General features: G+C 37.5%; 4 protein-coding genes and 2 pseudogenes across 5 annotated transcripts; 2 read left to right on the top strand and 4 right to left on the bottom strand.

Annotated features, from left to right (window-relative positions):
- Positions 1 to 330: 330 nt before the first annotated feature.
- LOC148915264 (UDP-glucose 4-epimerase GEPI48-like) lies at positions 331 to 2,838 on the bottom strand. Its single transcript, XM_089041132.1, has 6 exons — positions 2,699 to 2,838; positions 2,248 to 2,475; positions 1,905 to 1,983; positions 1,569 to 1,651; positions 793 to 884; positions 331 to 715 (listed from the first exon to the last, which is right to left on the bottom strand). Exons 2-6 carry the CDS (start codon positions 2,332 to 2,334, stop codon positions 622 to 624), a joined length of 435 nt encoding a protein of 144 aa, XP_088897258.1. The 5' UTR covers positions 2,335 to 2,475; positions 2,699 to 2,838; the 3' UTR covers positions 331 to 621.
- Positions 2,839 to 6,980: 4,142 nt separating this feature from the next.
- Positions 6,981 to 9,189, top strand: LOC148915263 (RNA pseudouridine synthase 3, mitochondrial-like; annotated as a pseudogene).
- A 594-nt stretch (positions 9,190 to 9,783) lies between these two features.
- Positions 9,784 to 13,869, bottom strand: LOC148915262 (uncharacterized; annotated as a pseudogene). The gene is made up of 12 exons (XR_016128455.1): positions 13,290 to 13,869; positions 12,808 to 12,971; positions 12,405 to 12,482; positions 12,232 to 12,311; positions 11,817 to 11,901; positions 11,276 to 11,706; positions 10,840 to 10,937; positions 10,533 to 10,588; positions 10,280 to 10,376; positions 10,128 to 10,197; positions 9,999 to 10,050; positions 9,784 to 9,880 (listed from the first exon to the last, which is right to left on the bottom strand). The product of XR_016128455.1 is annotated as an uncharacterized LOC148915262 (transcript).
- A 692-nt stretch (positions 13,870 to 14,561) lies between these two features.
- On the top strand, positions 14,562 to 16,737 carry LOC148915261 (cytochrome b561 and DOMON domain-containing protein At3g61750-like). Its single transcript, XM_089041702.1, has 4 exons — positions 14,562 to 14,900; positions 15,005 to 15,410; positions 15,888 to 16,174; positions 16,384 to 16,737. The coding sequence occupies exons 1-4, from the start codon at positions 14,661 to 14,663 to the stop codon at positions 16,675 to 16,677; spliced, it is 1,227 nt and encodes a 408-aa protein (XP_088897828.1). The 5' UTR covers positions 14,562 to 14,660; the 3' UTR covers positions 16,678 to 16,737.
- A 412-nt stretch (positions 16,738 to 17,149) lies between these two features.
- LOC148915260 (uncharacterized) lies at positions 17,150 to 21,568 on the bottom strand. Its single transcript, XM_089041442.1, has 7 exons — positions 21,372 to 21,568; positions 20,877 to 20,943; positions 20,721 to 20,782; positions 20,515 to 20,604; positions 20,280 to 20,416; positions 18,182 to 18,233; positions 17,150 to 17,626 (listed from the first exon to the last, which is right to left on the bottom strand). Exons 2-7 carry the CDS (start codon positions 20,941 to 20,943, stop codon positions 17,417 to 17,419), a joined length of 618 nt encoding a protein of 205 aa, XP_088897568.1. The 5' UTR covers positions 21,372 to 21,568; the 3' UTR covers positions 17,150 to 17,416.
- Positions 21,569 to 22,741: 1,173 nt separating this feature from the next.
- LOC148915259 (nucleoside diphosphate kinase III, chloroplastic/mitochondrial-like) lies at positions 22,742 to 25,746 on the bottom strand. Its single transcript, XM_089041131.1, has 7 exons — positions 25,348 to 25,746; positions 24,485 to 24,622; positions 23,764 to 23,801; positions 23,624 to 23,674; positions 23,351 to 23,518; positions 23,162 to 23,274; positions 22,742 to 23,031 (listed from the first exon to the last, which is right to left on the bottom strand). The coding sequence occupies exons 1-7, from the start codon at positions 25,430 to 25,432 to the stop codon at positions 22,908 to 22,910; spliced, it is 717 nt and encodes a 238-aa protein (XP_088897257.1). The 5' UTR covers positions 25,433 to 25,746; the 3' UTR covers positions 22,742 to 22,907.
- Between the last annotated feature and the right edge of the window lie 607 nt (positions 25,747 to 26,353).

Below are 26,353 nucleotides of genomic sequence, written 5' to 3'. Positions count from 1 at the left end.
ATTTTTTTTATGTTCCTGTTGATGGGTTCAAACGACCGATTGATCGACAAATCTCAAAGACACCCTCATTTTATAACTCCTCACGGTAACCTCTCATTACAGAACTTTGGGCCTAAGAATGACTTAGTGGCAACTTTCAGCCTAAAAGAACTTGGTATCTCAAGTTTGCAAATCAAACCCAAACGGGTCTTAACACAGTTTATTCTGACATTCCAAATTCCTATATGCAAATAAAACAGCAAAAGCAATTTGATCTCACGATCTTATGATTCAAAGTACATGTTGGACAGCACAAGTAACAGCAATTGGTTAGAACTGTACTACTAAAACTTTGATTTTAAGTAAAGATGAAAATATGACATTAATTGGCCAGAATCACAACACCAAAATGACTAACAGCTTAAAATCTGCCAACAAAACTCAGGAGGAAGACCTAATCTCTGCTAGGCCACTAAAAGCTTTACATCGAGGGTGAGAGTTGACCGCTAAACCTAAATATAAAGCATATGAAACTATCAGCTTTTCAGTCTGCATGTCCATAAGCTATACGGTTTTTGCTAGTCTAGTTCCACTGTTGATAAACACTAAACTAAAATATAAAGCATATCAAACTATCAGCTTTCAGTTGGTAGATTCTGAGGTATCATAGCCAAATGGATTTTTGCTAGCCCAGTTCCACTGGTCCCGGCACATGTCATCAATGCTATATTGCGCCCTGCAAGGAGATTAGACAGGTCAGAAATCAATCTTTATGAAAAACCATGAATAAAATTTGTAACACTCAGTACTCACTTCCAGTTGAGTTCCCTCTCTGCCTTTTCTGTTGATGCATAGACAACTTCTGCATCACCGGGACGCCTCCCAGATGTGACAAGAGGAATTTTCTGAAAAAGTAATGAGTAGAGATATAAGCTTAACCAAAAAGACATTGTCCAACAAAAACTGAGAAATGTTGACCAGGATGAATATTGTGGAACAAGGTCCTAGATTCTTCCTAGGTGAAGTAGAACAAAAGAACTGAACACAAATTCTCCAACTCTGGAATTCTAGTACTCACAAGTCATTATTAGGTCACACACTTCAACTGACTTTTTTTTTGTGTGGGGGCGGTGGCAGTTAAGGGCTGGACGGAGTGTGGACAAGGTACATCTTAGGTTTGAAATATTGATAGTAAAGGCAAACGAACAAGCTACTCCTAGATTAGGAAACCTAAACAAACAAACTCATAAGCATCACCCATAATTCTGTCCAAATTTGATTATTCTACTATGCAGGTTAGACGCACCTCTATCCTAACAAATAAAAATTGCACAGATGTACAGAAAACCCTTCACAGAATGAGACTCCACTATTACAAATAGCACAATGTTGACAGCTGAGAGTTGGGCTTGGGGAACCAATTCAATAACCAAGTGCTGTGTCAAGGACTATTGCCTCACTGAACCATTTATGTTCAGTGAAACAAATCACCAGAGCAATTTTTATTTATAATCATACAGAAGTTTGTAAGAATCAGAAAGATCAAAATGAGGGAAGAACACAGAGATGTTTGACAAGAAAATACAGACCTTTCCAGATGCACTTTCAAATGCTGCAACCATCTCCAAGACCGATGTTCCTTTACCTGTTCCTAAATTGTACACCTCGCAACCTACGAATAAATACACAAATGATGTTAACAAATTGAGAATCTCTGTGGAACAAAGGAAAACTAAAATGCAAAAGTTCTATATTAAACCCTGTCTGAACCACAATAACATGAGATCTACAACACCAAAACAACACGTTTAAGGCAAGAGATATTAAATAATTTGGAGGGTGTGGTATGGCATCAAAAAATCACGGGGGCAAACAAACAGGAACACATCATGTATCAAATAATGTGGGGATATTAGAACCCATACCTATCTTATCCTCATCTAACTTGTGCAAGGCAGCAATGTGCCCATCTGCTAAATCAACTACATGAATATAATCACGAACCTGAAACAGAACAAACAATCAAGATTGAGCCTTCATCAATAGTATAGGACAAAGGTAGAAAAGGAAAAACAACTGATGCAACCCGAATGCCCCAAAATTTTCAAGTACAATAACACGTTATTAATCCATACAATAACAAAGGTGAAGTATTGATGTACACAGATAAAAGACACGAAGGAAAATATTAAGTAATCAATTAAGGAGAGCATCATGCGCAGATATGAAAGAATTGGCTTAACGCAAAAGGCTTAAATGAATGCATACCCCAGTACCATCCTTGGTATTATAGTCAGTTCCAAACACTGTCAGGGCTTGACGCCTGCCAACAGCAACTTGCTGCACAAACGGCATGAGATTGTTTGGGATACCACGGGGATCCTCACCAATATGACCGCTAGGATGTGCACCAACTGGATTGAAGTATCTCAGCAATATGATTTTCCAATCAGAGTCTGAGCGGTAGATATCACGAGCAATTTCTTCAATGAAAAGCTGAAAGAGAGCCTTATTAGACATCATTGAAGATATCAAGGAAGAAAACCCTAAGCAGCAACATAAAAAGGGGACAAACACAATCTACATCATCTGAACTGATAAACTGCATAAATATCAAATCAAAATTATGATAAACTAAAATGGAGTTGCATAAATGACCCTCTTACTGAGAACTTAACCTGACATTTGATGAGCTAATTAGAGGTGATATATGATATACCTTAGTTCGTCCATATGGATTCGCTGCAACAAGTGGGAAATCTTCTGTACATGGGACCACCTTCGGCCAACCATAAACAGTTGCTGACGATGAGAACACAAGCTGAAATCATTCAAAGTCATGTGAAATCCATGTCAAAGAAAGATCAGATAAAATCAAAATCTGCATTTAAAAGAAATCACCAACAAAGTACTATTAATATTAAAAATGGGACTATGGTCATGTCATAAATCTCCAGTTATGTGTCATCAATATTCTTATAGAGCTCAGGAACTAAGTGTTTGGCATAGCACCAACCTTTTGCATCCATAGGCTACTTCAACAAAGTAATTGTCCCGATTAAATTGTTGTTATAATACAGCAATGGTTTCTGCACACTTTCTACCAACTGCTTTGAGTCAGCAAAGTGTATGACAGCATCAAATCTGCAATTTGGAGACATCAACAAGAGGAAGTTACAGTAGGATTACCATAGCTTAGATTGCAAAACAAAGACATGCTCAAGTTTTGGGGAAGCTCCTGGGTTGAACATGCTTACGGTATTGAAGAAAAGAGTTTATCCAGTGCTGGTTTGTCCCGGAGGTCCACCTGCAGTTGAAATTGGAAACATAATTATTAGAATTCATGACCATCCATAAATCTAAGTAACAGTGAACACACTGGTCCTTAAAAAAGTTCAAAACTTTTACTATTTCTCAGCGCTTAAATTCATAAATCTGTAAGTATATATTATAGTAACTCAACTCTGCGCAAACTTTCTCAGCGGCTACTAAAACACAAAAATCATGGAATTAAATAAATTCCCCAAATTTTCAACTATGAAAAACTCAAACTTAAAAACCCAAGTTTTTAATTCAGTTCTTTTATGTACCCAACAAAGAGAGAAAACAAAAAAGAAATTACAATTGCAATTTTGAAAGTTAGGTATAAACAAGCAGTAATCAGACACATATTCAGTTCAAAAACCAAAGAGTGTCAGTTTCTTCCAAATCAATTACAACTAATTGAAAGCAAGGAGAGGGTGCAAATTGAACACACAATCAACCCAATTGCCAAATTCAACAAAAATAGCCAAACCTTGTGAAAGGAGAGGTTTTTGCCGAATTCACGCGCGAGTTCTCTGCACGGTTGACGGCGACTTCGGAGGAGTTATCAAGGTTATCAGCGACGACGGTCTTAAAGCCGCCGAGCAGAAGCTGAAGCACGGTGTGGCTGCCGATATAACCAGCCGCCAGTGACCAGTATGGTCTTGGCCATGAACGATTCAGGGCTGTCAACACGACAGCGAAGTAGGCAATGCAGAGGAAGATTCAGAGGAGAGAGATAAGTTGTGGGTTGTGCAAAAGCGTGAACCTTTTGGTGCTGGCACCGCAGTAAAAGCATGAAAAGGAGGCCAATATATAGGCACCGATGCCGTCGTCATAGCAGACTTCAATTAAATTATTAATTTTTTCCTCCTTTCCAATTTCTTGAACAGGAAGAAGAACACGCAAAGCAGTTTTCTCAAGTCTCAGTGAGGCAGTAACTGAAATTCGGAATTAAAAATTGGAAAAAAGGGATTTTTGTGTGGACCAGATCTGACACGTGGCGCGATATCGGCAGCTGTGATTTGTGAAGCTTCGAAGACTCACATGTCGACCAACACAGTGATGAGGACTTGGGGAGGAAAGTTACGGAGGGGGCGGCAATGGCGATTGGTGTTTGCCTTTTTTAGGTCAAATTAAATGTCATTGCCAAATGAGATTAAAGGCTAGAATCTTGTAGATGGTGATGGAATTAAGGGAAAAAAATTTAGGGGGTTAATAAATTATGATGTGGGCCCCCATATCTCTCATGAAATCGCTGGCGTTTATTTGGCGAGATTGAGATACTATTTATGTGCTAATTTATTCCCAGACAAAGAAACGAAATTGACAGATTTTGACCTTATTTAATGGTTGATAATATGAAATTAAAATGATTGATGAATGGCATTTTATTATGCCATCGGTTTTATTGTGAGTCGATATCAAAACCTTTCCTTTGGTTTGTTTAATGCTTGTTTATAAGACGAATGATAAGTATTTTTTTTTAAATGTGTTACGAACTTATGATGTCTTTTCGTAGTAATGAAAGTACTACGAGATCAAGAGTTAGTTAACGCAACTAATAATGATCGATTCATTTTTAATTTTTAAGGGATCTGAGCTATGGAGGCTAAATTTTTTGCAACCCATCCTCTAATTTGTTTAATTATGTCAAGGAAGAATTCATAATAGCTCACAAGTTGATATATGATTGATTGATTAGCCGAAGCTTTACATAGTAAAAAGAGGTGTAGTCTGAGGACAAGATTTCATTATCCATGTATGCGGACAATTTTGCTAAACCCATGTATGTGGACAATTTTTTTTAACTAAGATGTACATATTAATAATTAATACATGTTATATTTGAATGGACTCGTTTTAGAATCACACATAAAATTCAGTATCCACCATATGTGAAAAATTGCATTTGATTAACTTTCTATATAAGCTTAAAACCTACAACCATCTCATTCTATCATATAAAATGAGAGCATCTAAAAAGGAAGTATATCAAGAATATATTCACCTTCATTTTTTTGGGATAGGATTGAAGAATATATTCTAGATATTAGAAAGATATCTCAAACTCTTCAGTCATAAAGTTTTGATTCACCTTTCAAGAGCCAATGAGTGCGAGATCTCTCTCTCTCTCTCTCTCTCTCTCTCTCTCATTGTTAATCAAACACTAAAAATCATTATGTAAATTGTAATAAGCTCTCATTCTAACATTTGCCAAAACAAAAGAATGGTCTCATTCTAAAAAGGCCAAAATCACAATGCAATCAAAGCTCCACCATCTAATAAAAAAATATAATAAAAAGAAAAAGTGGGCCTTTATCCATTGAGGTTTTGGCATTACTTATTTGAGTGGATACGTGTTTGTTTTTGTGAAGCTGTGATCACAAGGGACTGCATGGCTTTTTGTGGAAGTGCAGAACACGTAATTGCAAATAAATTCAAAAACCTGCTGCTTTTCGTGAATGTTCAGGAAGCGGATAAAACACGGAGCCACCGGCCCATTTAAAAGGCATAAATTAAGGTTCTGTACTTTATTCACCCAGGAAGGCAAAAAGTCTACGGAAACTAAGGTGACGTGCATGCATGGGGTTGAAAAAAGGAAATAAAAAAAATAAAAGGTTTTATTTTATTTTAAATTATTCTTGCAATTGAAGTTAGGTCGTTTGGTCACTAACTTCATCAAATTCAAGTCCTAAACGTATTTTAATATAGATGATCATTACGGTGCATCAATGTTCATGTGAAATATTAGCATTCTCTATAAACATTCTTTTCTTTTTATGTTTTCTATGTTTATTTTATGCTTTTAAAATTCATTAATGAGAAACCTCACACATGCAAAATTAGGTGACCTTCCATTATAATTTTGGACTTTTTATGGTTGGGTTTGCAAACCTCTTTCTTCCTTTGTTCATGCCGTATAGGGTGCATGTATAAATTTCTTACATCTACTACTAGGTTCGGTTTGGTTCATTTTTCGTGTTTTGTTTAATTTTTCAAAATTTAATCAATACTTGCATTGATAGTTTTAAATTATTGATAGGGTACACATACTATCAATGTACCATAGATAATTCGAACTTACGACCACTGATATGCAAATCAAGCCCATTTTTACCAAACATGAGCAATATTGAAAATTAAACAAGTACAGTTTTTTTTTTTCCTCCCAAAACTCTTATATCTTTCTTACGTGCTATAACTTCTCTTATCAACATGTCGTAACTTCTCTAACATATTGTATTGGGATGTATAGGAAAGGGAAGCTGATTAATTAAAGTCCCATCTTGTGATCCTTTTGATGATATAATGAAGAACATAACAATTAAAATAATAGTTGAAAGCTAATATGTACTGTGCAAAAGCCAAACGTGGCTGGCTTGTTAGCTATGTATTGCATCGCTCCATTTAATAATGTCACATTACAGCTCCTCCTCCTCCTCATCCTCATCATTCATTCATCAAAACATAAATTAAATTAAACCACAATTTGGGGCATAAGACACCTGCTTACAACCCCGATTACCTAAATACGACAAACCGTTCCCTGTCGTAAATAAAATAATTGCGTGTGTTAGGCCCACCGAAGAGAAAGCCCATAGGCCCAACCCAAGCCCAATCACTTCGGCCCATCAAACCTTCTTTCTTCTTCTTCACTCCCGCGTGTCGTTGCCTTCAGTACGACATGTAAAACGATGTGGAGAAGGGGCACCCGCGTCCTTTGCCGCCACGTGGCCAGGAGGGAATATTCTCGAGTATGCCCTCCGCCGGCGAAAACCGGAACGCTTATCCGGGTGTCGAACCATGTGGCCAGGTTGGGCCCACCGAAGAAAGGCGAAGCGAGCAGCTCCTGTCGTTGCCGCCTTCCCGGCCACCCTTTGCCGGGAAGAGGTCTCATGAAGACAGGCGTCGTTTCGCGCGTCACCGCCGTCAGTTGGGTCAAGTATTACTGATGGGATTTACAGATCTACCATCCAGTCCCATTTCAAGCAAGGCCTTGTAAGTAGAACCACTGTAGTGTTATTATCATTTTTCGAAAATTACGTTTTTTTTTTTTTAATTTAAATTTTTTAAAATTCAATTTTATTTTGTAGGTTCAGATGGAATGCCCAGGTTTGATTGAAAGGAAGGGCAAATGAGCCCATGAGAGGTAAAGATGCTTGCTTTTGCCATGTTTAGAAGCTTGAGCTTTGTGGGTGTGTTTGATTGTGTTTAATTTGATGTGGGTTTAATTTAATTTGCAAATAGATTAGGCCTAGTGAGGTCATGGAGGTAAAGGAAGTATACGTACGGTTTGGTTTGGAGGAGTAGGGTTTCAAGGATTTGACTGCATACCAAGTGGAACATTGTATCCAAATGCTGATAGATTGAGTATTTGCAGAGGCGTGTCAAGTACAAGGCATGTTTTGAAGTTTAAACACTTATTGAGTTTTTGTTTGTTCGATGTTTTGGTTTCTTAGCTCTGATATACATTGGTTATATTTCAGGACTCTGCTATAATAGTGCTGAACAAGCCCCAGTGCCTGTCAAGGTTAGAATCCATGGAGCGCCATTTGACATTTGTTGTAGGGTTCTACTGTTTTATTTTACCACCATTTGATTTCTGTACATGTAATGATTTTTTTAGGGTAATCTGCCAGTTCATAACAGCATGGATGCATTGGGCAGCAGTATCTTATAGTAATGTGAAGGTCCTAAGTTGGTAAGATTTTAGTTTTCTGAGACTCATATTAAATCAAATTCGAGGAGAAACCCGTGCTGTATTCTAGAGCAGTCTTGGACTCTTCGGATCTCCTTTGAGTTTATTTCATTCCCCAATTAATGTAGCCATTTCCAACATTTTAGCTCATCTCTGTTTCCCCGTTTGCATATTTTATAGGTTCATCGGCTTGACAGAGGCAGTAGCCTCCACTTGGGAGAACAAAAAAAGTGTTTCTCTTCTGCAGTGGTTTATATACTGACTAATAAGGAAATCATCGTGTCAGGTGTTATAACTTGTGTTGCTAGCACTATGCATATGTAATTTTGTTAAGATTTTATTCTTAAGGCTGATAGGATTTTGGGTAATTTTAGGCTTGGATGATGCATGAAAGCAAGATATCAGAGTACTGGGCATTGGTCATAGGCTCTCCTAAGGAAAGGAAGGCTTAATTTGTGTCCTCTCTCGAAGGTTCTCTATCACTCTCTAAATTCAGTTTCCAGGTTTATGTAATGTTGAGAAGAATAATGTGATTGTATCTATGTTGTCATTGGTTGCAGGTGCTTCTTGACAATGGGAAGACAGAAAGGGTCATCTTGGCTCATCAATCAAGTTAGAAGCTTCCCAAAGGCTATAACTCAATATCGGTGCTTGGTCCCAATACATGGATGCTCATGGATCGATTCGTCCCACTATGGAAGCATCAGGTACAATGAATTTAGGGTGATACTGCAGCTATAGAGCATTAAACTGTCTGGAGTCTTTTCTGTCTCCTAAAACATTGGTCGATACTGAATTTTAGGCTGTCTCTGATTTCAACTCTGCCATTTCTGTACAGCTCCGTGTCCATTGTGCTGAAGCCCTCGGAACACCAATTGTGGGCGACTATAAGTACGGGTGGTTTGTACACCGGAGATGGAAACAAATGCCTCACGTTGATATTGAGCCAACATCTGGGCTACCATACAAGTTGCGGAGGCCAGCAGGTCTGGATGTGCAGAAAGGAAGTGTTCTGTCGAAAGTCCCTCTGTTACATCTGCACTGTATAGAGCTTATGCTCTAATATTGCTAAGTTCCTTCTTATATTGGATCAGAAGTTAGACAACCTACCCTGCAGTTTGTTCAAAGCCAGATATCCTTGGTTCGTGCATCGATGCCTTCTCACATGAAAGTGCTGGAATCTCATGTCATCTTACTTAGTATAGAAGGGCAGGTTGCTTTCTAAAACCTGATTTTCATTACTGTAAACATGATTTTGGCAGTGTCTGTACCTACAGTTGTAATCTCTGTAAGTTTGTTGACTCCAGCAAGTGATTATCGAAAAGGAAAAAAGAGAAGTTAGAGAATCATTCTGACCTTTGATCCGAAAAAAGTCTTCTAGTTGCATTCAAAGTTGATTAAAAGTTAAAAATAGGGTTCTATTCTTCACACAGAGCATCAGATTTTTGACAGTATGTCCACAAAATAGAAATAAAAACTTTATTTATATCAAATGGCAGCTTTCTTGCAACACTTACAAATGTGGTGATCAATTGGAAATTTCAATGAACACTGTCAGTTTGTTCTCTATAGACATGAAATGCCTTCATAAATCAAACCACCGAAGTTAGACGCTCTTCAGCAGGACATGAACAAGCAGCACCTGAAGAGGCCAAGCTCTTTCCACAAAGTCATGCCAGACAGAGCTTCTCGACAATCCTATATGGCATTGTTTCATGGAATGTGATAGAAATTGGTTCTGCCCTTTGATTGATTCAACCAGAGATATTTTGGGAGTTATCACCATGTGCTTCATCATTTCATTATTTTAGTTCCTACACCAGTTCTGTGGGCATCGGTTTGGGAACTAAGAGTCTTTCTGCCTCATCATTTTGCTTCAACTTGTATTCTCCATCTCTGCAGAGAAAAGTATATGATTAGCAAACAAATGCATGAACCAAATAATATTCTTTCTTTTACTTTTATGAATGAATATTATAAATTCCTTTTTTTAGTTAATGCAGTAAGGAGATGCCTCTTCAAGATTTTCTGCTCCATGGTTTGCTGTATCTGTTCAGCAATATTTTCTGCAAATAAGAATGACCTAGTTAGCTTGTATAAAGGCATATCAAAGGAAGGAACTATGTAATTAATTTGGGCTTACCACATTTGCTTGCTGCTTCAGCAAAGAACATCAGAGTCAATTCTACCTCAATTTCGATTATTGAAGAAATCTGATAAGTGAACAGCATAGCTATATTAGTCGACAACATTTAGAGGAGAGGAGTTAAGTTGTGTCTAAAGACAAAACCATACTCTTGCATAGCTGCTCAATAAGTTCAATCCGTCCCTGAGAGAATTTTCAAGCCTTCTCAGAACCCTTTTGGCTCTTATTCTAGCACTAGATATTGAAAAACAAATTTGTTTCAGACTAGTAAGTTGAAGCAGAGCCGATGCTAACTTGTTATTTGCTACATCACTAAAAAGCATTCAAGCATAAAATAATTTCAACTAATCATACTACTAGTTAAGAAAGGAAGAACAATAATGTTAGAGTTTCACCGATGAAGGCTCTCTCGGTGAAAATTTTGTTCTCAAGTTGCACATCAGAGCCAACATCCAGACCTACACAGAAATAAGTGAACATCTTTCTTATATCTTCAATCCACTCAGTTAATTATGCATGAAGGAAAAGGGCAAGACGTGATTTCTGCCAAAAATTGTTGAATAACCCTTTTTGTTTCAGATTGCTAGAATTAGAGCCACTTTTATGATCACTCTCTTTTTGAGACAAAATAATCAACAAAAATCTTCATGCATGTAGGATGTTCCACTGTAAATTTAATAAATCACAGTCACAACTAGCGTGGAGGCACCTCTTTCTCAGCAGCTTCTTCTTAGGCTCTTTATACGAGATTGGAGTGTGTCATATTGAGATAAAAGTTTGCAGCAATGCCTCACTGTATCCACCAATCTCAGGCTGACAAAACAAGCAAGTATATATAAGACAACATACATTTCTGAGTTGTTCCAGAAATGTCTTTAATGGAATATATGTAAACATTACAAACCATGTTAGATTGAGTAAACAAAACTACTTGCATAATCCTCAAACATCAAGCGTACCTAAAGAATTTAAAGTTAGACCCTCATTACTTGTGAAGGGGTGAAGAAACCAAATACTAATTGCAAGGGACCTGAAATTTCAATTAATAATGATCTGTTTTTTTGTTTCCCTTTTCAGAAGCGCGAGGATGGGGGTTTGGGTATCACAATTTACACTTATAATGGGAAAAAAATAAATTTACTAGCTTACTGCTTACACGACTCAATTGGGGGAAAACCAATGTGTTCAGAGTAACTCCAACAGCAAGAGATGCCACTGCAGCAACTGGAAGGAATTGGGGAAGGCTGGGGTCTATAACTCCAGAGGCAGCATTTCCAGAAGCCAAAACAGCAACAATTGGAAAAAGGATGGAGGGGTTTGTTAGCGAAGATCCTCCGTCTTTTATAGGGGCTCTTAATAGTTTTGATTCCCGGCCATCTTCATGGTTAGTCAGGCAGATAGGCTCCCCAGGATAAAAGTTGGGAGCCTTAGGACTAAATTTTAAGGGGCCCACCTCTCTGTAAACACTTGATGGAGCTGCTAGAGCAATAGTTACCCTTTCTCCTTCCTGTGCTGGGAGATCAACTGTTTCAGTAGCAAACCTGTTTGTACGAGCCATACCAGAAGGGGTTTGAACCTGAAAAAGGAGAGGGAAAATGATGATCAACAACAACATAGATATGATATAGGTGGAATTTCATGGATATAAAATGGGAAACTGAACATTCATAATGAATAATATCATACCACAATGGAGTGAACAGCTGCAGGAGCACTTTGCTTCATTATTTGCAGGAATCTTAGCCCCCTTTTCCAAGCTGGAACATCCATGCTGCGTTCGGCAGGAGGAGATCCTTAGAAAAAGTCAATATCCCAGGATCAACACCACACATATATTAGCTGTGTGATTGACATAGAATTAACATGTGATAAGTTTGATGTGTATTCCAATAAATGACACTGTAATCAAGTTCACAAGTCTCTGCTAAAAAATGTATAACTGTTATAAATCATATTAATCCGTAGCTCTCTGAGAAACTCAGAGCAAGATCGTCGTGCACACACTGGTTACGGAAAATGCTCTTGCGCATGTTCTCAAACATAGAGAAACTATAGAGAGTCAATATTAACCAGCTAAACAAAAGCAGATAAATAAACCCACCTGATTTCTTCTGACTCAATACTAGCTATGTTGCCAGAAATAAGTTCGTATTGGTAGCAGCACTTTGCACACGACACTATCTGCACCAGATTTGTGGCATGAGTACCATTGCTTTGAACAAAGCATCTCATGTATTCCTCAAAAATGAGTTCACAGGTTTTTGACATGCATACCTGAATACCATGTTGTGGTTGTGCCACAGCAACAGCTATCATACAGCTTGGACACCTAACAACCTTCCCAAATGGGACCTGAAAACCACATTAAAGCCAGTCAGATGTTTTTCACATGTGTCCAAGACAAATTGAATAAAGGAAAAGAAGACAACTAAAGTACATACAATGATTTGAGTGTCTTATTTCCTGACTACTGGTTTCAAGTGTCCAAAATTGAAAACCAATCAATTAATAGTTTAAAACCGACATCAGCCAACAGAAACAAGTGAGGGGCAGTTAAAGCTGGCAATTATGAGTTTATCATAGTTTCCTTATAAAATACAAATGTAATTGCTCGGGGAAAAACCAAATGCTGAAAGAAAACGGCAAAAATTAAAAAGAAAAAAAGAAATGCTTTTACCTCCTCAGCAGGAGATACTCCTACTCGGCAAATATTGTTGATCATCCTAAGGGCATCAGAAACTTTCAGTGATACAGCTAGACCCAGAATCAATGATGTGTATACGCGTACATCTGGTCTGGACCACTTCCACCTCTCAACAAAAGGGCCATTTTCATTAACACCTGCCCCAGAACAAGTGATCAATGCCCCTAGTTAATTTCCCACAAGTAATGTACTAAAAAAAAACAGATGAATTTAGAAATGGAATTCAGCCGTAAATTTCTTACAAACACACACTCCCATTTGGCATAAGTTGTATGTATTCTAGATTACCATTCAGCAATACTGTCAGCAAGGCAAGCTTTGCATAGGTGAACATAAATAGACAAACCCATTCCTTTTTTGAAATCCAATTGAAAATTGGAATGTTGAGTTATGATAAAAAACAATGCTAGTCTTCCAAACACAAGAGCAACTGATGTTAAAACCCAAACCAATACCTTGATCAAAACTTGCACGCATCTCATAAAAAACAGAGAGAGCCAAGTCAGGGTTGTTCCTTTTAAGGGAAGCTGATACAATAGCACAACAATCAGAAGCACTCACTAAACCACCATTTCTCCCAGTAATTTCTGCGATCATCTGGAGTGCTTCTTGGGCGTCTTTAGCACCCGAAACTTTACTAAGCAACTCATCGTCTAACAACTCGGAGACAGAGTCCTCTGCCAACCCACTACCACTTTCGCTCTCACCCAATGACGCTTTTGTTGTGAGGAGCTTGGAGAAGTTGATGGAAGTAGTTTGGATTCTGAACAGCAAGGCGTTAGTTGCGTTGGTGGTGATAATGGGGAGTGGTGGAGAGGAGTGAGAGAGACGAGAGAGCCATGGGGATAGGGAGCTGAGGTTTATTAAAGTCATTTCTGAAATGGGTTCGATCGAAGTTTGAACCCACCAAGAGTAAAGAACAAAGCTATAGGCTATAATTTGTAATGGACCAATGGAGGTCTCTGTGTTTGTGTATGGGTTTTGTGGTGATAAAGATGAGGAACGAGAGGTGGTTATTAGACGTTATGAGTTGGGACAAGACCAGCGACAGGTATGGAAGAGAGGCCAAAACACAAAAAAGAAACATTTAATGAAAATAATCACAAAAAGAAACATTTTCTTCAACAACATTGGATATGTAGAGAAGCCAAAACATAAATCTTCCTTATTAGGAGAATTCGTAGAGCAAAACAAGGAAATCGTTTTGACTTGTGTGGAATTGTTCATGCCACGTGACAGTATTGAGTAACTGAATTTATTATTCTTTTACTCAACACAACTAAGTGACCGGAACAACCTCACACAAGTTATAAACGGTTGAGTAATTGCATATCACTTGTTAAAATAGGTATAAGCATTATATGTATTTTGATTTCCAATCGGTTATCTTTGTGTTTGGATTATATAATTTGGTTATTATTGGGAGGATAAAATGTAGGACCTCGTTGACCAGTTCTACTCTATATATCTCTGGTTGTTACAGCTTGCGGTCATGAGAGGTGCAGGAAATTTAGTGGACGTCGGACACTGCTACCATCTCTTGGAAGCAAAATGGCGGGAAACACTGTGCACTCTACATTGAGTTCAACCATCGATCGTCTTCATCCATGTTCGAATTCAAACCCTGTTTTCTTCATAAACTGGCATTTCATCTCCAACATCATAAAGTATATTTTAAAGAAAATGGGAAAAAAAAATTAAATTTATTTAAGTTTGTCATATCTTTCTTTTTTATTTATAGATTTTTTCATCATGATCAACATGCAAATTCACAGAATATAGATTTTCTTCCCCTTTCTTTTTTATTATAATTAATTTGATCATATATGGTGATCATGGGGAACTCAAATTACTTGATATTAAGATTTTCCGATGTATTCATATACATGATGATGATACTGTTATTAGAGCCAAAGAAGAGCTTGGTCAATGCTGGTCGGAATGATGCAACAACTATTGTAGTGCCTAGTTTTTGTACTACAAATTCAAATGTTCTTCTTCCACCCTACCATGACATCCCTAAATCCATATGTTCAACCCTTGATTGGCACGGCTACAGCATTAGCGTAAGTGATCACCATCATCTCATTTCACATCTCATTTTCATTCATAATCAAATAATTACTTTTTAAGATCGCATGACATGACGTCACAAGGTATGTCGTGATAGTTTTATCAAGATAAGAATGCCGTTGTTACCGTCGTACTAATGGGGATACATGAGAATAACTGGATCTCGGTTGGGGTGTCCATGGACGGGATGATGGTCGGTTCGAGTGCGGTGGTGGGGTGGATGAACAACGATGGTAAATCCGGCACGGTAAAACAGTATTTTCTAAGTGGACGTATGACCAGTGAACAAGTGATACCAGATAAAGGTGACTTGAAATTCACCAATGTTACACCTACCATTGTTCTCAAGGACAAAATAATTTACCTGGGGTTTCAACTCCAGTTTCCCCAACGTCTCAGTCGGCAGCCATTTCTATTTGCTTGCGGGTTTGGCAAGCCTGCTGAGAACAATATCCTGCCGAAGCATAAATACAGAAGCGCCTTGGCAGTTGACTTCTCCAAAGGTTGGTTCATTTGTCAATTCATTTCTCATACACACATGCATATTTATTTGCTTGACATACACTGTTAGCTCATTTTTAGACCGCTTTAAGTTTTTGGGGAAATTGTATTTTTCTCTATATGACAGTGTTCTAAACCTCCCATAATGGAGCCTTAACCTATATGCTTCTCTATGTCTACATGTCAGCTTCTCCATGTAAATTACGTAATTGTTAGCTTGATATACATTATTGGCTTATTTCCTTGATAATTTAAGCTTTTGGAGCCTAGTGATTGTCTAATATCGAATCTTCCAACCCCATCGTCGCCACACAATTCCATTATATTTGTTCTGTAAGACATACAATTTAAGCTTTTGGAGTCTAGTGATCATCTAATAGCATTATCTTGGCCATGGGTTATTAGGGGTTTTCATTTCAACATGATCATTAACCAATATGATCCAAATTTGAAATTGAATTAATAGTACAAGCATGCAGGTGCTATATATCTTGGTTTTGTAGACAGCACAAGCATGAAGCTGACCCATGGAATATTGGCTATAACTGGATGGGGCATAATCATTCCATTTGGAGTTCCTATAGCCAGACATTTTAGGCAGTATGAGCCTTTATGGTACTACCTTCATTCATCAGTTCAGTTTGTGGGCTTCTTTGTTGGTCTTGCTGCTGTGGCTGTTGGAAGGACACTCTACGATCTCATCCATGCCGACTTTAATTACCACAGAGTCCTTGGATTCGCTATCCTCGTACTCAGTGTTCTTCAGGTGTTTTTTTCCCCTTATCTTAAACCTCTCAAAATAATACAAAATATTCATCAAAGTCATACTTAACTATGATTTTCGGTTCCACACGGATTTGTAGGTTAAGAGTATTTATCTTAGCAACCAAAGTTATGTGCTCGATTCTCGAAACTAATGAACATCTTTTTACTTTTTTTTTCCTTGTTTGTTGGGGTTGTTTTCGATTTGATCAGATATGCCAATTCATTGTGAGGCCATCCAGTAGCAGCAAGGCCCAAGACTACTGGAACAAGATCCATCATTGGGTGGGGAGACTGGTGATTGTGCTTGCACCTGTGAACATTTTCCTTGGGCTTTATAAAGGAAATGGAGCAAGAGGGTTGATGATAACATTTTTGTGTATCTTTTTTACTTTTCTTTTCATCTCAATTTGTTTGGAAATACGGCTGCTGCTGCAGAAAAAAAGAGAACCAAATACAAAGTTAACTGAGCCTCCTCTTTTTCAAGTACCTCCACGCAATTCATAGATGTTTTTACTTTTTTTTTTAGGATGGTTTATATACTTGTGTACATACCAACAACTCAGAGCCGAGGAATTAGTGTGTTTGATATTTTTAATCATTTGTCTTCATCCTCTTGTTAGTTAAGAACGGAATGTCACTTTCTGGCAGTTAAACAGTCAAATCTGATACCAATTTATAATCTAGTTTGCTTATGGAAATATCAACTGTTGGGCAGTTGAATATAGAAGGAAGCTCAGATTAAAATCATATTGCGCTAGCATTCTAAGAACAATCTTTTACGGTTACTGAAACCTTGTCCAACATTGGAGAACACTCGAAGAACTTACCTACTTTCAGAGACCAGATATTCAAACGTGAATTGCACCAAAAGAAACATTGGCACAATCGAACGGATAACATGAAACAACGGCACAATCGAACAGGATAACAAAATGTTGAGGGTGAAAGAGACATCAGAAAATCATAAAAACATGGATTATACCAAGAAAAAATGGTATTTGAAAGCATGAATTACACAGTTGTCCACAACAGAAGAGACTGCTACCATATATACACACATTGTCAGTGAATGAAACACGAACGAAAACAAAGTCTTCCAAAGTCATAAAAATGGAAAAATAAAGGCAACAAAAGTCGGACGGCCCCAATATATTTTGGATATGAACCCCCATCAGCTACACATTGGGATCTAGACAAAGTAGACGTTCAATCCCCTTTCTAGCTGGCACATTATGCGTATGAATCAGTTGCCAAATCGTCCGCCTCTTCCCCAAGGGGGCCTCTGCTGGACACCCCTAATGTTGCGAGGTACGGCATTGTTCTGGCGTGGTTGGGCCCTCATCCTTTGCTCCTTCATGTTTGCAAAGAGCAAATCGAGTGTTTGAGGCCTCTGCTTAGGAAGTGCATTCTCTTGCTGCCGAAGCTGCTGCTGCTGCTGTTGAGGAAGTGACAGCTGCACACCAAACACTGACTTCATAAGCAACAGAGATCAAATGGCATCTATTCAGATTCCAGATGAACCACTAATAATACCGGTCAAAATCAATTTCTTTTCTCACAATGATTTACTTTCACAAAGAACATATATGAAAGGAACTCCAAAGTGTAATATCCAGAGTGTAAACAAAAACTACAATTTGGTTCCTTATACTCCAAAGAATCTTAAAGCTTCCACCAAATTGGTGGATTGCTAAAACCCAATGAACAAGTTTTTAGAAACCACAATGTCATTGACCAAACAAAGAAATCATTTACTATCAAGACTATTCAACTCACGCTCATTGTCCATTCTTAACCATCACCAAGTAAAGGCAATCATACACCATCAGGACTCTTCAACTCACACTCATTAAAGATTTCTCAAGCATGACCAAAGAAAGCCAATCATTTACCACCACGATTCTTTAACTCGCACTCATTATAGATTACTCAACCACACAAGCCACTAACACTCGATAATGTTGAAGGGAAAAAAATCTAAAGGTCACCATTAAGTCAGAAAGAATACCTTAGTACCGTAGACATTTCCAGCCCTTCTCTGAAGAATTGGACCACCAACCCTGCATCCAGAAATAGAAAAAATGGATGAAGAATTGAATACCATGTACCTTAAAAAAGCTAGCTAACTTAGACAACAGAGATGATGGCTATCAATACGCCTACACCAACACCAAGTAATTGCAAGGGGATCACGAGCAGATATGCATTCGACTGGATGAGAGGTTAAAGTGCCTTACCATCACAATTCTAAACATATCCAATTAATGCGACAAACCATTAGAGGAAAAAACAGTTGTAGGAAAATGATGTTCTCTCAGCAGTGTGGTTCCGTTTTAGTCTGCAAAAGGTACTTCTAACCACAAACCTTCATCTGAATTCAAGCCTCACCAAGCAAACATATTCCTCACAGAAACCCTCAACAAAACAACTTCACATGGCAGCAGAATTGATGAATCACAACAGGGGGTTCATTTGCCATTAAACTAAATGAACATCCCATTCATCAAATGGGTAAAATGCCTTCCCCAAGGAATTTCTGATCCCAGCTTAAGCAGGCAAACAGATCGAGAGTGGAAGCCACTGGAGCTTCTGTTGAACGACAAGTTATGGTTCTCCAACCACTTGTAGACCACAAAACATACTACAGGACACAGCTTCCAACCACTAAAAGAATTGGAAAACAACAAGGGGGCAGAAGGCTTGGCCTCTACTCGACAGTCATCAGCTGAATATTAATCCCCTTCTGTTATCCCATTTAACAAAATTTCTATACACAAAAAACCTGAAACACAACCGTTGCTTAGTTTGTTCTTTTGTAATCTGCAACTGATGTTTGGTTGTGCAATTATCCACTTTAATTCCAACCCATTGCACCTTAAAGCAGAGGAGACTCAACCATCCATTCAGCAGGCAATAAATACCCCAGGAAACAAAGAGGAGGAAGGTGTAAGTATCAGTCAGCATAAACTAGAAAAAGTGAAAAGTTCCATGAGACAGAAGCTTCGCGAAAACCCTATGGTTCATCACAAAGGAGAAGAACTCTCCAATGTTGCCTCCCAGATCATAGACATTGTTAATACATATTTGCAAGGTCAACTGAAGAGAAAATATTAAAGCAAAATGGGTAGAATAGCTGGACCTATCACACGCCAGGACTAGTGATTTAAAAGCTTGCAGAAACGCCAGTATATTCAGCATGAACTGAAAAACAGGAGATAGTGATATCTTGAATTCAAAACCAGGGAACATGTGCCAACTTCCAAACTCTTTAGGGAAACTACAGTAATACCCACTCGACATAGAAAAACATGTCAATAAGCTGGACCTATAAATCACATCTGAAGGACTAGTGATTTAATAACTTGCAGAAAGCCAGCATATTCAGAATGAACTGAAAAACAGGAGATGGTGATATCTTGAATTCAAAGCCAAGGAACATGTTCTAACTTCCAAACCCGTTAGGGAAACTACAGTAACACCCACTTGACATAGAAGAACATGTCAACACGTCAACAAGTTAATCCTATCAAACACTGAGCCACTTAGAATGCATAACAGTTACTAGCCCTCAGTACATGCTCTATCCAACGTTACATAATGCTCAAGCTACGTGCTACATACTTCAAGTAATCAAACTGATTTCACTTTTTTCCGTATCTTGCAAATCTTATCCCTGTCCAAGTCTTGTGATCCCATTACCGACCAGTGAACTCAACCCCACAAATCTCCAGTTGTAAGAATGTCCATAATAATTTGAGATATGCACCACTCAACATATGGTAACTTTGCAGATCGCAAATTGAGAATTTATAATGCGGATATCTATTCTGGATGGCATCTACAGAAACAATCAACACTTTGAAACACTCCCAAATTGACTTCTTGCCGAATAAACAAAATATATGCAGGTGTTCCACAATAATGGGAGTTGAAATGTTTTATCCGAAGCAAATGGCAGAAGGTCATCACTAATATAGAAGCACCAATATTTACCTGTAATAAAGTAAATTCACAATAAATACAATTAGGTACCAATTATTGGGAGCCACCAATTAAGAACTAAAAACCAAAACGCATTGCAAGCTTCCAAAACTAGAAGTTCATACCTTGGTTTCCAGTTAGGTACCCGGTTACGATTAAAAGCTCTATTGCGAAGAGGAGCAACTGCTACCTTTCGTGCAGCCTCAGCAACAATGGGAAATTGGTTCCCCTGGAAATTTGACCTTCTCTGAGCTAGAACCCCCTGATTAACATATTGAACCAAATAACGAGACAATATGTTAGTGACAATGCACAAAATAATTAAAACTAGAATTCAACTCAGCAATATCATTCACCTACCTGTCTAATGGAAGATCTTGCGTCCATAAAGCGCCGCAGCTTTGCTGGTTTATCTTGAGCAGCACCTTTTACAAAATTCTGGGCTTTATTCTGCAGAGGGAGAGACATTTGATACTATTCAACAATTTTGTGCTATGAGAATATTTCATTTCAGTAACAGTTGTTTTCTCTTAAAACATGAAAAAGAGAGAAAGAAAGCAACCTACCGAAGCCCTTCGCTGCTGCTTCTTACCCTTTGGAGCAACTTTTGACATTTTAATAATGTCATCTACATATCACACATTATCACACGTTAGCTCATAAAGGATAAAGAATACAATGAAAGATGAGAAAAGAAAAGAGGGGGGGTGTTAAAAGAATACCTAATGTCATGTCCATCTTCTTCTCAGTCAGAGCAATTGTTTCAGTTGTAAGTGGTTTAGTCGCCATCTGATTTAAACATAACAACAAGTCTACACATAAAAATTGACAGCAAAAACAACTGAACAAAAAAAAATCCTAGATGATTATACCAACCAACCAATCATGAAAAAAAGGTTTCATATTTAAACATTATAAGATGAGACGGAGTTTGCAATAATAGGTACAAACGAAGTTCAAAATACACCAATAATACTGCTTGGTTGCTGAGAAAGCAATAAGAATCCGAAAGAGAAAACACAATTAAATCTCAGCTTAAGTATTCGTTCAGAGAAAAAAAACCTAAAGTACCGAAATCACATAACAAAGAACCAATTTTTTTGCTGGATTTTTCATAACCAAACAGAAAAGGTCTCAAAAAATTCAGCTGAAAAAAGTGCAAACTTTATGCGCTAATTGATACAATATTAAAGAGAGATTTAACAAGGAGAACTTACCGAATTTTAGAGAGCAGAAATTCGATCGAGAATCGTAAATCGGGAAGGGATTCTGAACGAAATTAGGGTTAGGGCTTATAAGGATAAGGAGAGCAATTTTCGTGTTTTGTGAAAAAGAATAAGCGTTGAGAGATGAAGGTCTACTATTTATAGTGGAAGGAAAGGCTGTCAAGTAGCTGTGGGTTTTCTCGGCGGACGTCAATTCCGAATCCAATGGGAGTAATAATGAACTTGATTTTTCTATAAAGCGTCTTATGTCCTTTTGGGCTGGAACCACCGTGGCGTAGGGTAAGTTGTGTACTGACGCGGCATAGAGCAATGACTACTACTGTGGTGCGTTGTCGTTGAGAAGGTACTGTCTTAGCTTGGCTAGGGTGGTTCGGCCACGTCATCTGTACGATCATTCTTACTGAAAATAGAATTTTTTAATCGCGTAGATTGTCATTGACTTGGTCAATTATGATATGAGTGTTTAAAATAAAAAAATTATTTATGTAAATAAAAAAATTTGATTGGATAAAATCATAAAACTTGATATTGATAAAGATCAATATTACTTAGTAATGATTATGATTTTATGTTTTAATTTTGAATTTTCTTAGTCTAATGCGTTTTGTGGTTGATTTAACAAAATCAATATTAATTAGTCAATCTATATGCCATACAATGCATATAAAAAAGGGTGTCACATTTGATTTTGATTGATACTTTTGTAAGTGCCTTCATTAAGAATCCTAAATTGTGAAGGCATGTTTGAAAGCGCTTCTTCATAAGTCGCTTTTGTTCACTAGCGCTTTGATCCCACATACACCAAAAATTTTAACTCTTTTGTCCAATTCCTAATGGGATTACTATTTTTATTTTTATTCAATTGGGTTTGCTGGTTGTTCAAAGAACAACAAGGTTCCATGGCTATGATAATTACTGCATTTTATCTTTAATTCAAAAGAAAAAGGAAACTGGATTTAGTTAGGAGTGTATCTAATCAGACAGCTCTTTCTAAACATTGGCACATGTTTGACCCTTCTTGTTTGCTCAGGAGAAAAAAATTAATTTTAAAAAAAAAAAAAAACCAATGGACCCTTTCTTTTTTTGCTGCTTTTTAATTTTTTTAATTTTAATTTTTTTTTTATAAAAGGATATTTCCTTTTGAGAGGGGCAAAATTATACTAAACTTACACAATATACGGACGCAAGGACTCGAACCCATGATCTTTTTCAATGGCATTAAACAACATTTCTTTAGCTATTAAAATTTAACATTTCCATACATGAAGTTTCATGCCAATCCTCAAACTAGGGGAAAAGTAAATCAAGTAAAACGCATCTCTGCAGACTGCAGTTACATGTAGCAAAACTGAGGTAAAGGATTATTTGAAATCGGTGAAGAAATTTATTGATTAGGGTACAAAATAGCTGCAAACAATTACACTCACCTCAATGGAAACAATTTTATTCTAACAATAACCTCTACTTTCCCCACTCTTTCACGTGGGACCTACATTGCCGGAAGATCACAGTAAACAAAAAATTCAATCAGTTCTCTCCATACACCCACTTCTCTGCATTGCTGGTGTAACTAACCAACTCATTTGGCTTAAACCACAAGTTGATTTCATCCTTGGCAGTCTCTGGCCCATCGCTGCCGTGGATGATATTTCTGCATGGCAAAAGCATAAACAGATTGTGAGATCAAAGTGAGATACATGCAGCAGAGCTGTAACACCTGCTCAATTTAGCTGCTCCAGTCTAAAAGTTAGAATTAGAGAGTTGCATGGCAAAATCATTACCTTCCAACAACAACAGCTAGATCACCTCTGATAGTTCCTGGTTCTGATTTTTGTGGGTCTGTGGCTCCAATGAGTTTTCTACCATACTTGATCACACCTTCTCCTTCCCAGACCTGTAAGGGTTCGCGAAAAATGAGTTTGGCCAAATGGAAGGTTTGTAATATTGAGGTGAATTCTAGTTCTACTAACCATTCCAATAACAGGTCCCGAGCTAAGGAAGTCACATAGACCATTAAAGAATGGCCTTTCCTTCAGATCATGATAATGCTTCTGTGCAAAATCCTTCGTAGGAATAACTACTTTTATGCCTACAAGCTTAAAACCCTTGCGCTCAAATCGGGATATGATTTCTGCAATCTGGAATAAAAGAAAAAAAAGGCTTAGCACAAATAAGGTATAAAAGGTGTCAGCCATACTTCAGGTTCAGGGGAATAAAACCAAGGTCAAATGGTTAAACTTTACCAGTCCTCTTTGAACTCCATCTGGCTTTATAGCAATGAAAGTGCGTTCCAACTGATGAGAGAAGAAAAGCTTTGTAAGAAGAAAGAAAAGAAATATTAATCAACAATGAGCAAAAAGGGAACATAAGGTATTGAAAGTACCTCTGCAGCATGAACCTCCTGGTCGACGAGCATGTAAGCTATAGAAATTAGAAAAAAGAAACCAAAGGAAGTGTTAGGATTGAGTTTGTAAAGACTGCAATCAAAAGAATACATCCGGGCATGCTATTGCAAAGATATTCTTTTAATAATGGAAAATGACATAAAATTTGATCAGTGCGGAAGTTTGATGATAGATAACATATGTTTGGGGATCCAACTGCAACGTCAGGTCGGGAGAAACTAGGGAAGAAAGTCAAGCCAAGAAAACATCCCAAGCAAAATATTCTAACCCTTTTATATGCTTCAGCTAAGCACAGTATGGTTGTTGTTGAAGAGGACCAGGAAGCCACAATACTAAAACTTTGGCAAGGGACAATGCCCCTCTTCGTTTATGGACAACAAATTTTAAGATCAGATACATTTTACTGCCAAACCATCATCTCTTTCCTCCTATTCTTTCACTTTAAAAAAGAAATGATTATATAGCATCACAAAAACAGAGGTCCCACTTTCAAAAGCAAATCTAACAATCCAAAAAACAGGATCCTGTTTACAAATCAGCATATAAATATTTTATATTGTTACTTTTAGGACTATTAAAATAATTATTGTAGAAGATCGCATGATCTTGGTCTAGATGAGCAAATTTAAAAAACAAAAAGTCATACCATGGTAAAAAGAAGAAAAGGAAAATGGAAATTGAGTTTGATTTTTTCAATACCTGCTGCAGGAAGGGCAAGAGCTCCTGAAATCCATCCTCTAGACACATTTTCGGAACCAGCTCTTCCAAAATTTGAAGCAAAGACAGGCACCTTTGAACTCAAGGTTACTGCTGCAGCAGCAGCTACAGCTCGCCCTTCTGCAAAATGCAAGGTACACAATTACACACAAATATCATCCCAAATTGTTCGTGGGTAAAAGTAAACAAGGGAAAAACCCAACACATATAAAGGTACTAACAAAAGCACAACATCATAATATATACATAAATCTAACACTTTTATAGGAAGGGTGCTATTTAATTAGTCGATCAAACTTTTGTTATTTCAACCGTTGGACTGTTAGAGTACTGATCATGATATGTAGCTACTGGCTAATCAATCATAACATGAAAAGATCCATACTTATCAATCATAAAATCAAAATCTAAGAACTGACATATCAACCGTTGGTAGGTGGGACCCACAAGATCGGTGTCCCGCTTGATGCCGGACGTGGATCGATGATGTCAAATCCAGAAACAGATCAATCATCAAAGAAGAGGAGGAATTGCAAAAACCCAATTGTAATTGTCAATAAACAAAAACAATGATTGCATGGAAAAGTATAGTTTTTCAGTTTTGACGGAAAGCAATTCCTGGAAAGTAGTTCGTGTTGAAAAGTAAAAGCTCAAACCAAACAATCCAATCTACTCATTTCCTGGTCAAGCTCGAATTTTTGCTTCCATATAAACAAACAGATGGTGGTTTCACAGATCATCGATCTAGCTCCAAATTTACGGGAAGGACCAAACATTTCATCAAAACCAAACAAGCACGTAGTAAAGCTAAAAACAGAGTGGAAATGAAAGCAATGAAACATTACCAGAGTAGAAACGAGAGCTCTTAGGAGCAGCAGAGAGGAAGGACCTGGCAGCTCTAGAAGCGGATCTGCAAATCTGAGAGCTCATTTTCAATAGCTGAAAAGGGCTCAGAGGAAGAGAGAGAGGAGGGAGAGAGAGAGAGAGTGTGTATCAGTTGTGTGGAGAGAGTGAGAGAGAGTTGTATGGGAATATATGAGGGGTTGGTTGGGGTCTGCTTGTAAGTTGTAGCTTGTGGTTAAGTCAAAACCTATCCGAACTCTACGGGGAAATGCGAATGCGATACGATGCGTAAGAACCAACTACCGGTTTAGAATTGGAGCTGGCCCAATTGGGCTTTCTCCGCTGTGCGGTTGGTATGGTTTTAAAAAATGATGAAAAAAGAAGAAGGGAATTTCGTTTACTAAAAAAAAAAACATTAAGCCGAAATGATTAAAAACAAAATAAAATAAGAGATCGGGTTTGATTCGGGTATCAATTGCTTGCGTCAACCCAATAATATGAAAGTGCAATGAAATTACATATTTAATATACGTTTGATAGTGAAGATATAAAGACTGTTAATTTAATTTGACAGATTTCCACTTTACACCAGTTCAAATCTCTCTTTATAGTTTAGATTAGATTAACGTAGAATATCGTTTGTATTAAAACAATATATATACATTTAATAATTGTGTTATATTAATATAATTATGGGATATTACCTTGTTTAATATGGTTATAAGTTACACCAACCAAAAATACGCTAAAATGGTTTTCAAATAAATTTTAAAAAAGTTCCATGCATGTCAGAAATAAGTATATAAAAAGAAAAGTGAAGGAGCACTTTTCTCTCTTTTCTTGGCCCTTTTTGTGGGATAGAAAAAGGGCAGTTCCTCATGAAGCTTCTTTGCATTATGATACTTGACGTATACGATGAGCTCTGCCTGAGTTAGTCAGTTGAAAAGCCTTTCACTACCCAGCCTACCTTCAATGGGAAAAATGGTGAAAAGAAAGAAAAAAAAAACC

Source organism: Prunus mume, linkage group LG7, assembly GCF_029339155.1.
Source record: "Prunus mume cultivar Tortuosa linkage group LG7, ASM2933915v1, whole genome shotgun sequence".
NCBI classification, from domain to species: domain Eukaryota; kingdom Viridiplantae; phylum Streptophyta; class Magnoliopsida; order Rosales; family Rosaceae; genus Prunus; species Prunus mume.
This window is presented reverse-complemented; position numbering and strand designations above follow the sequence as displayed.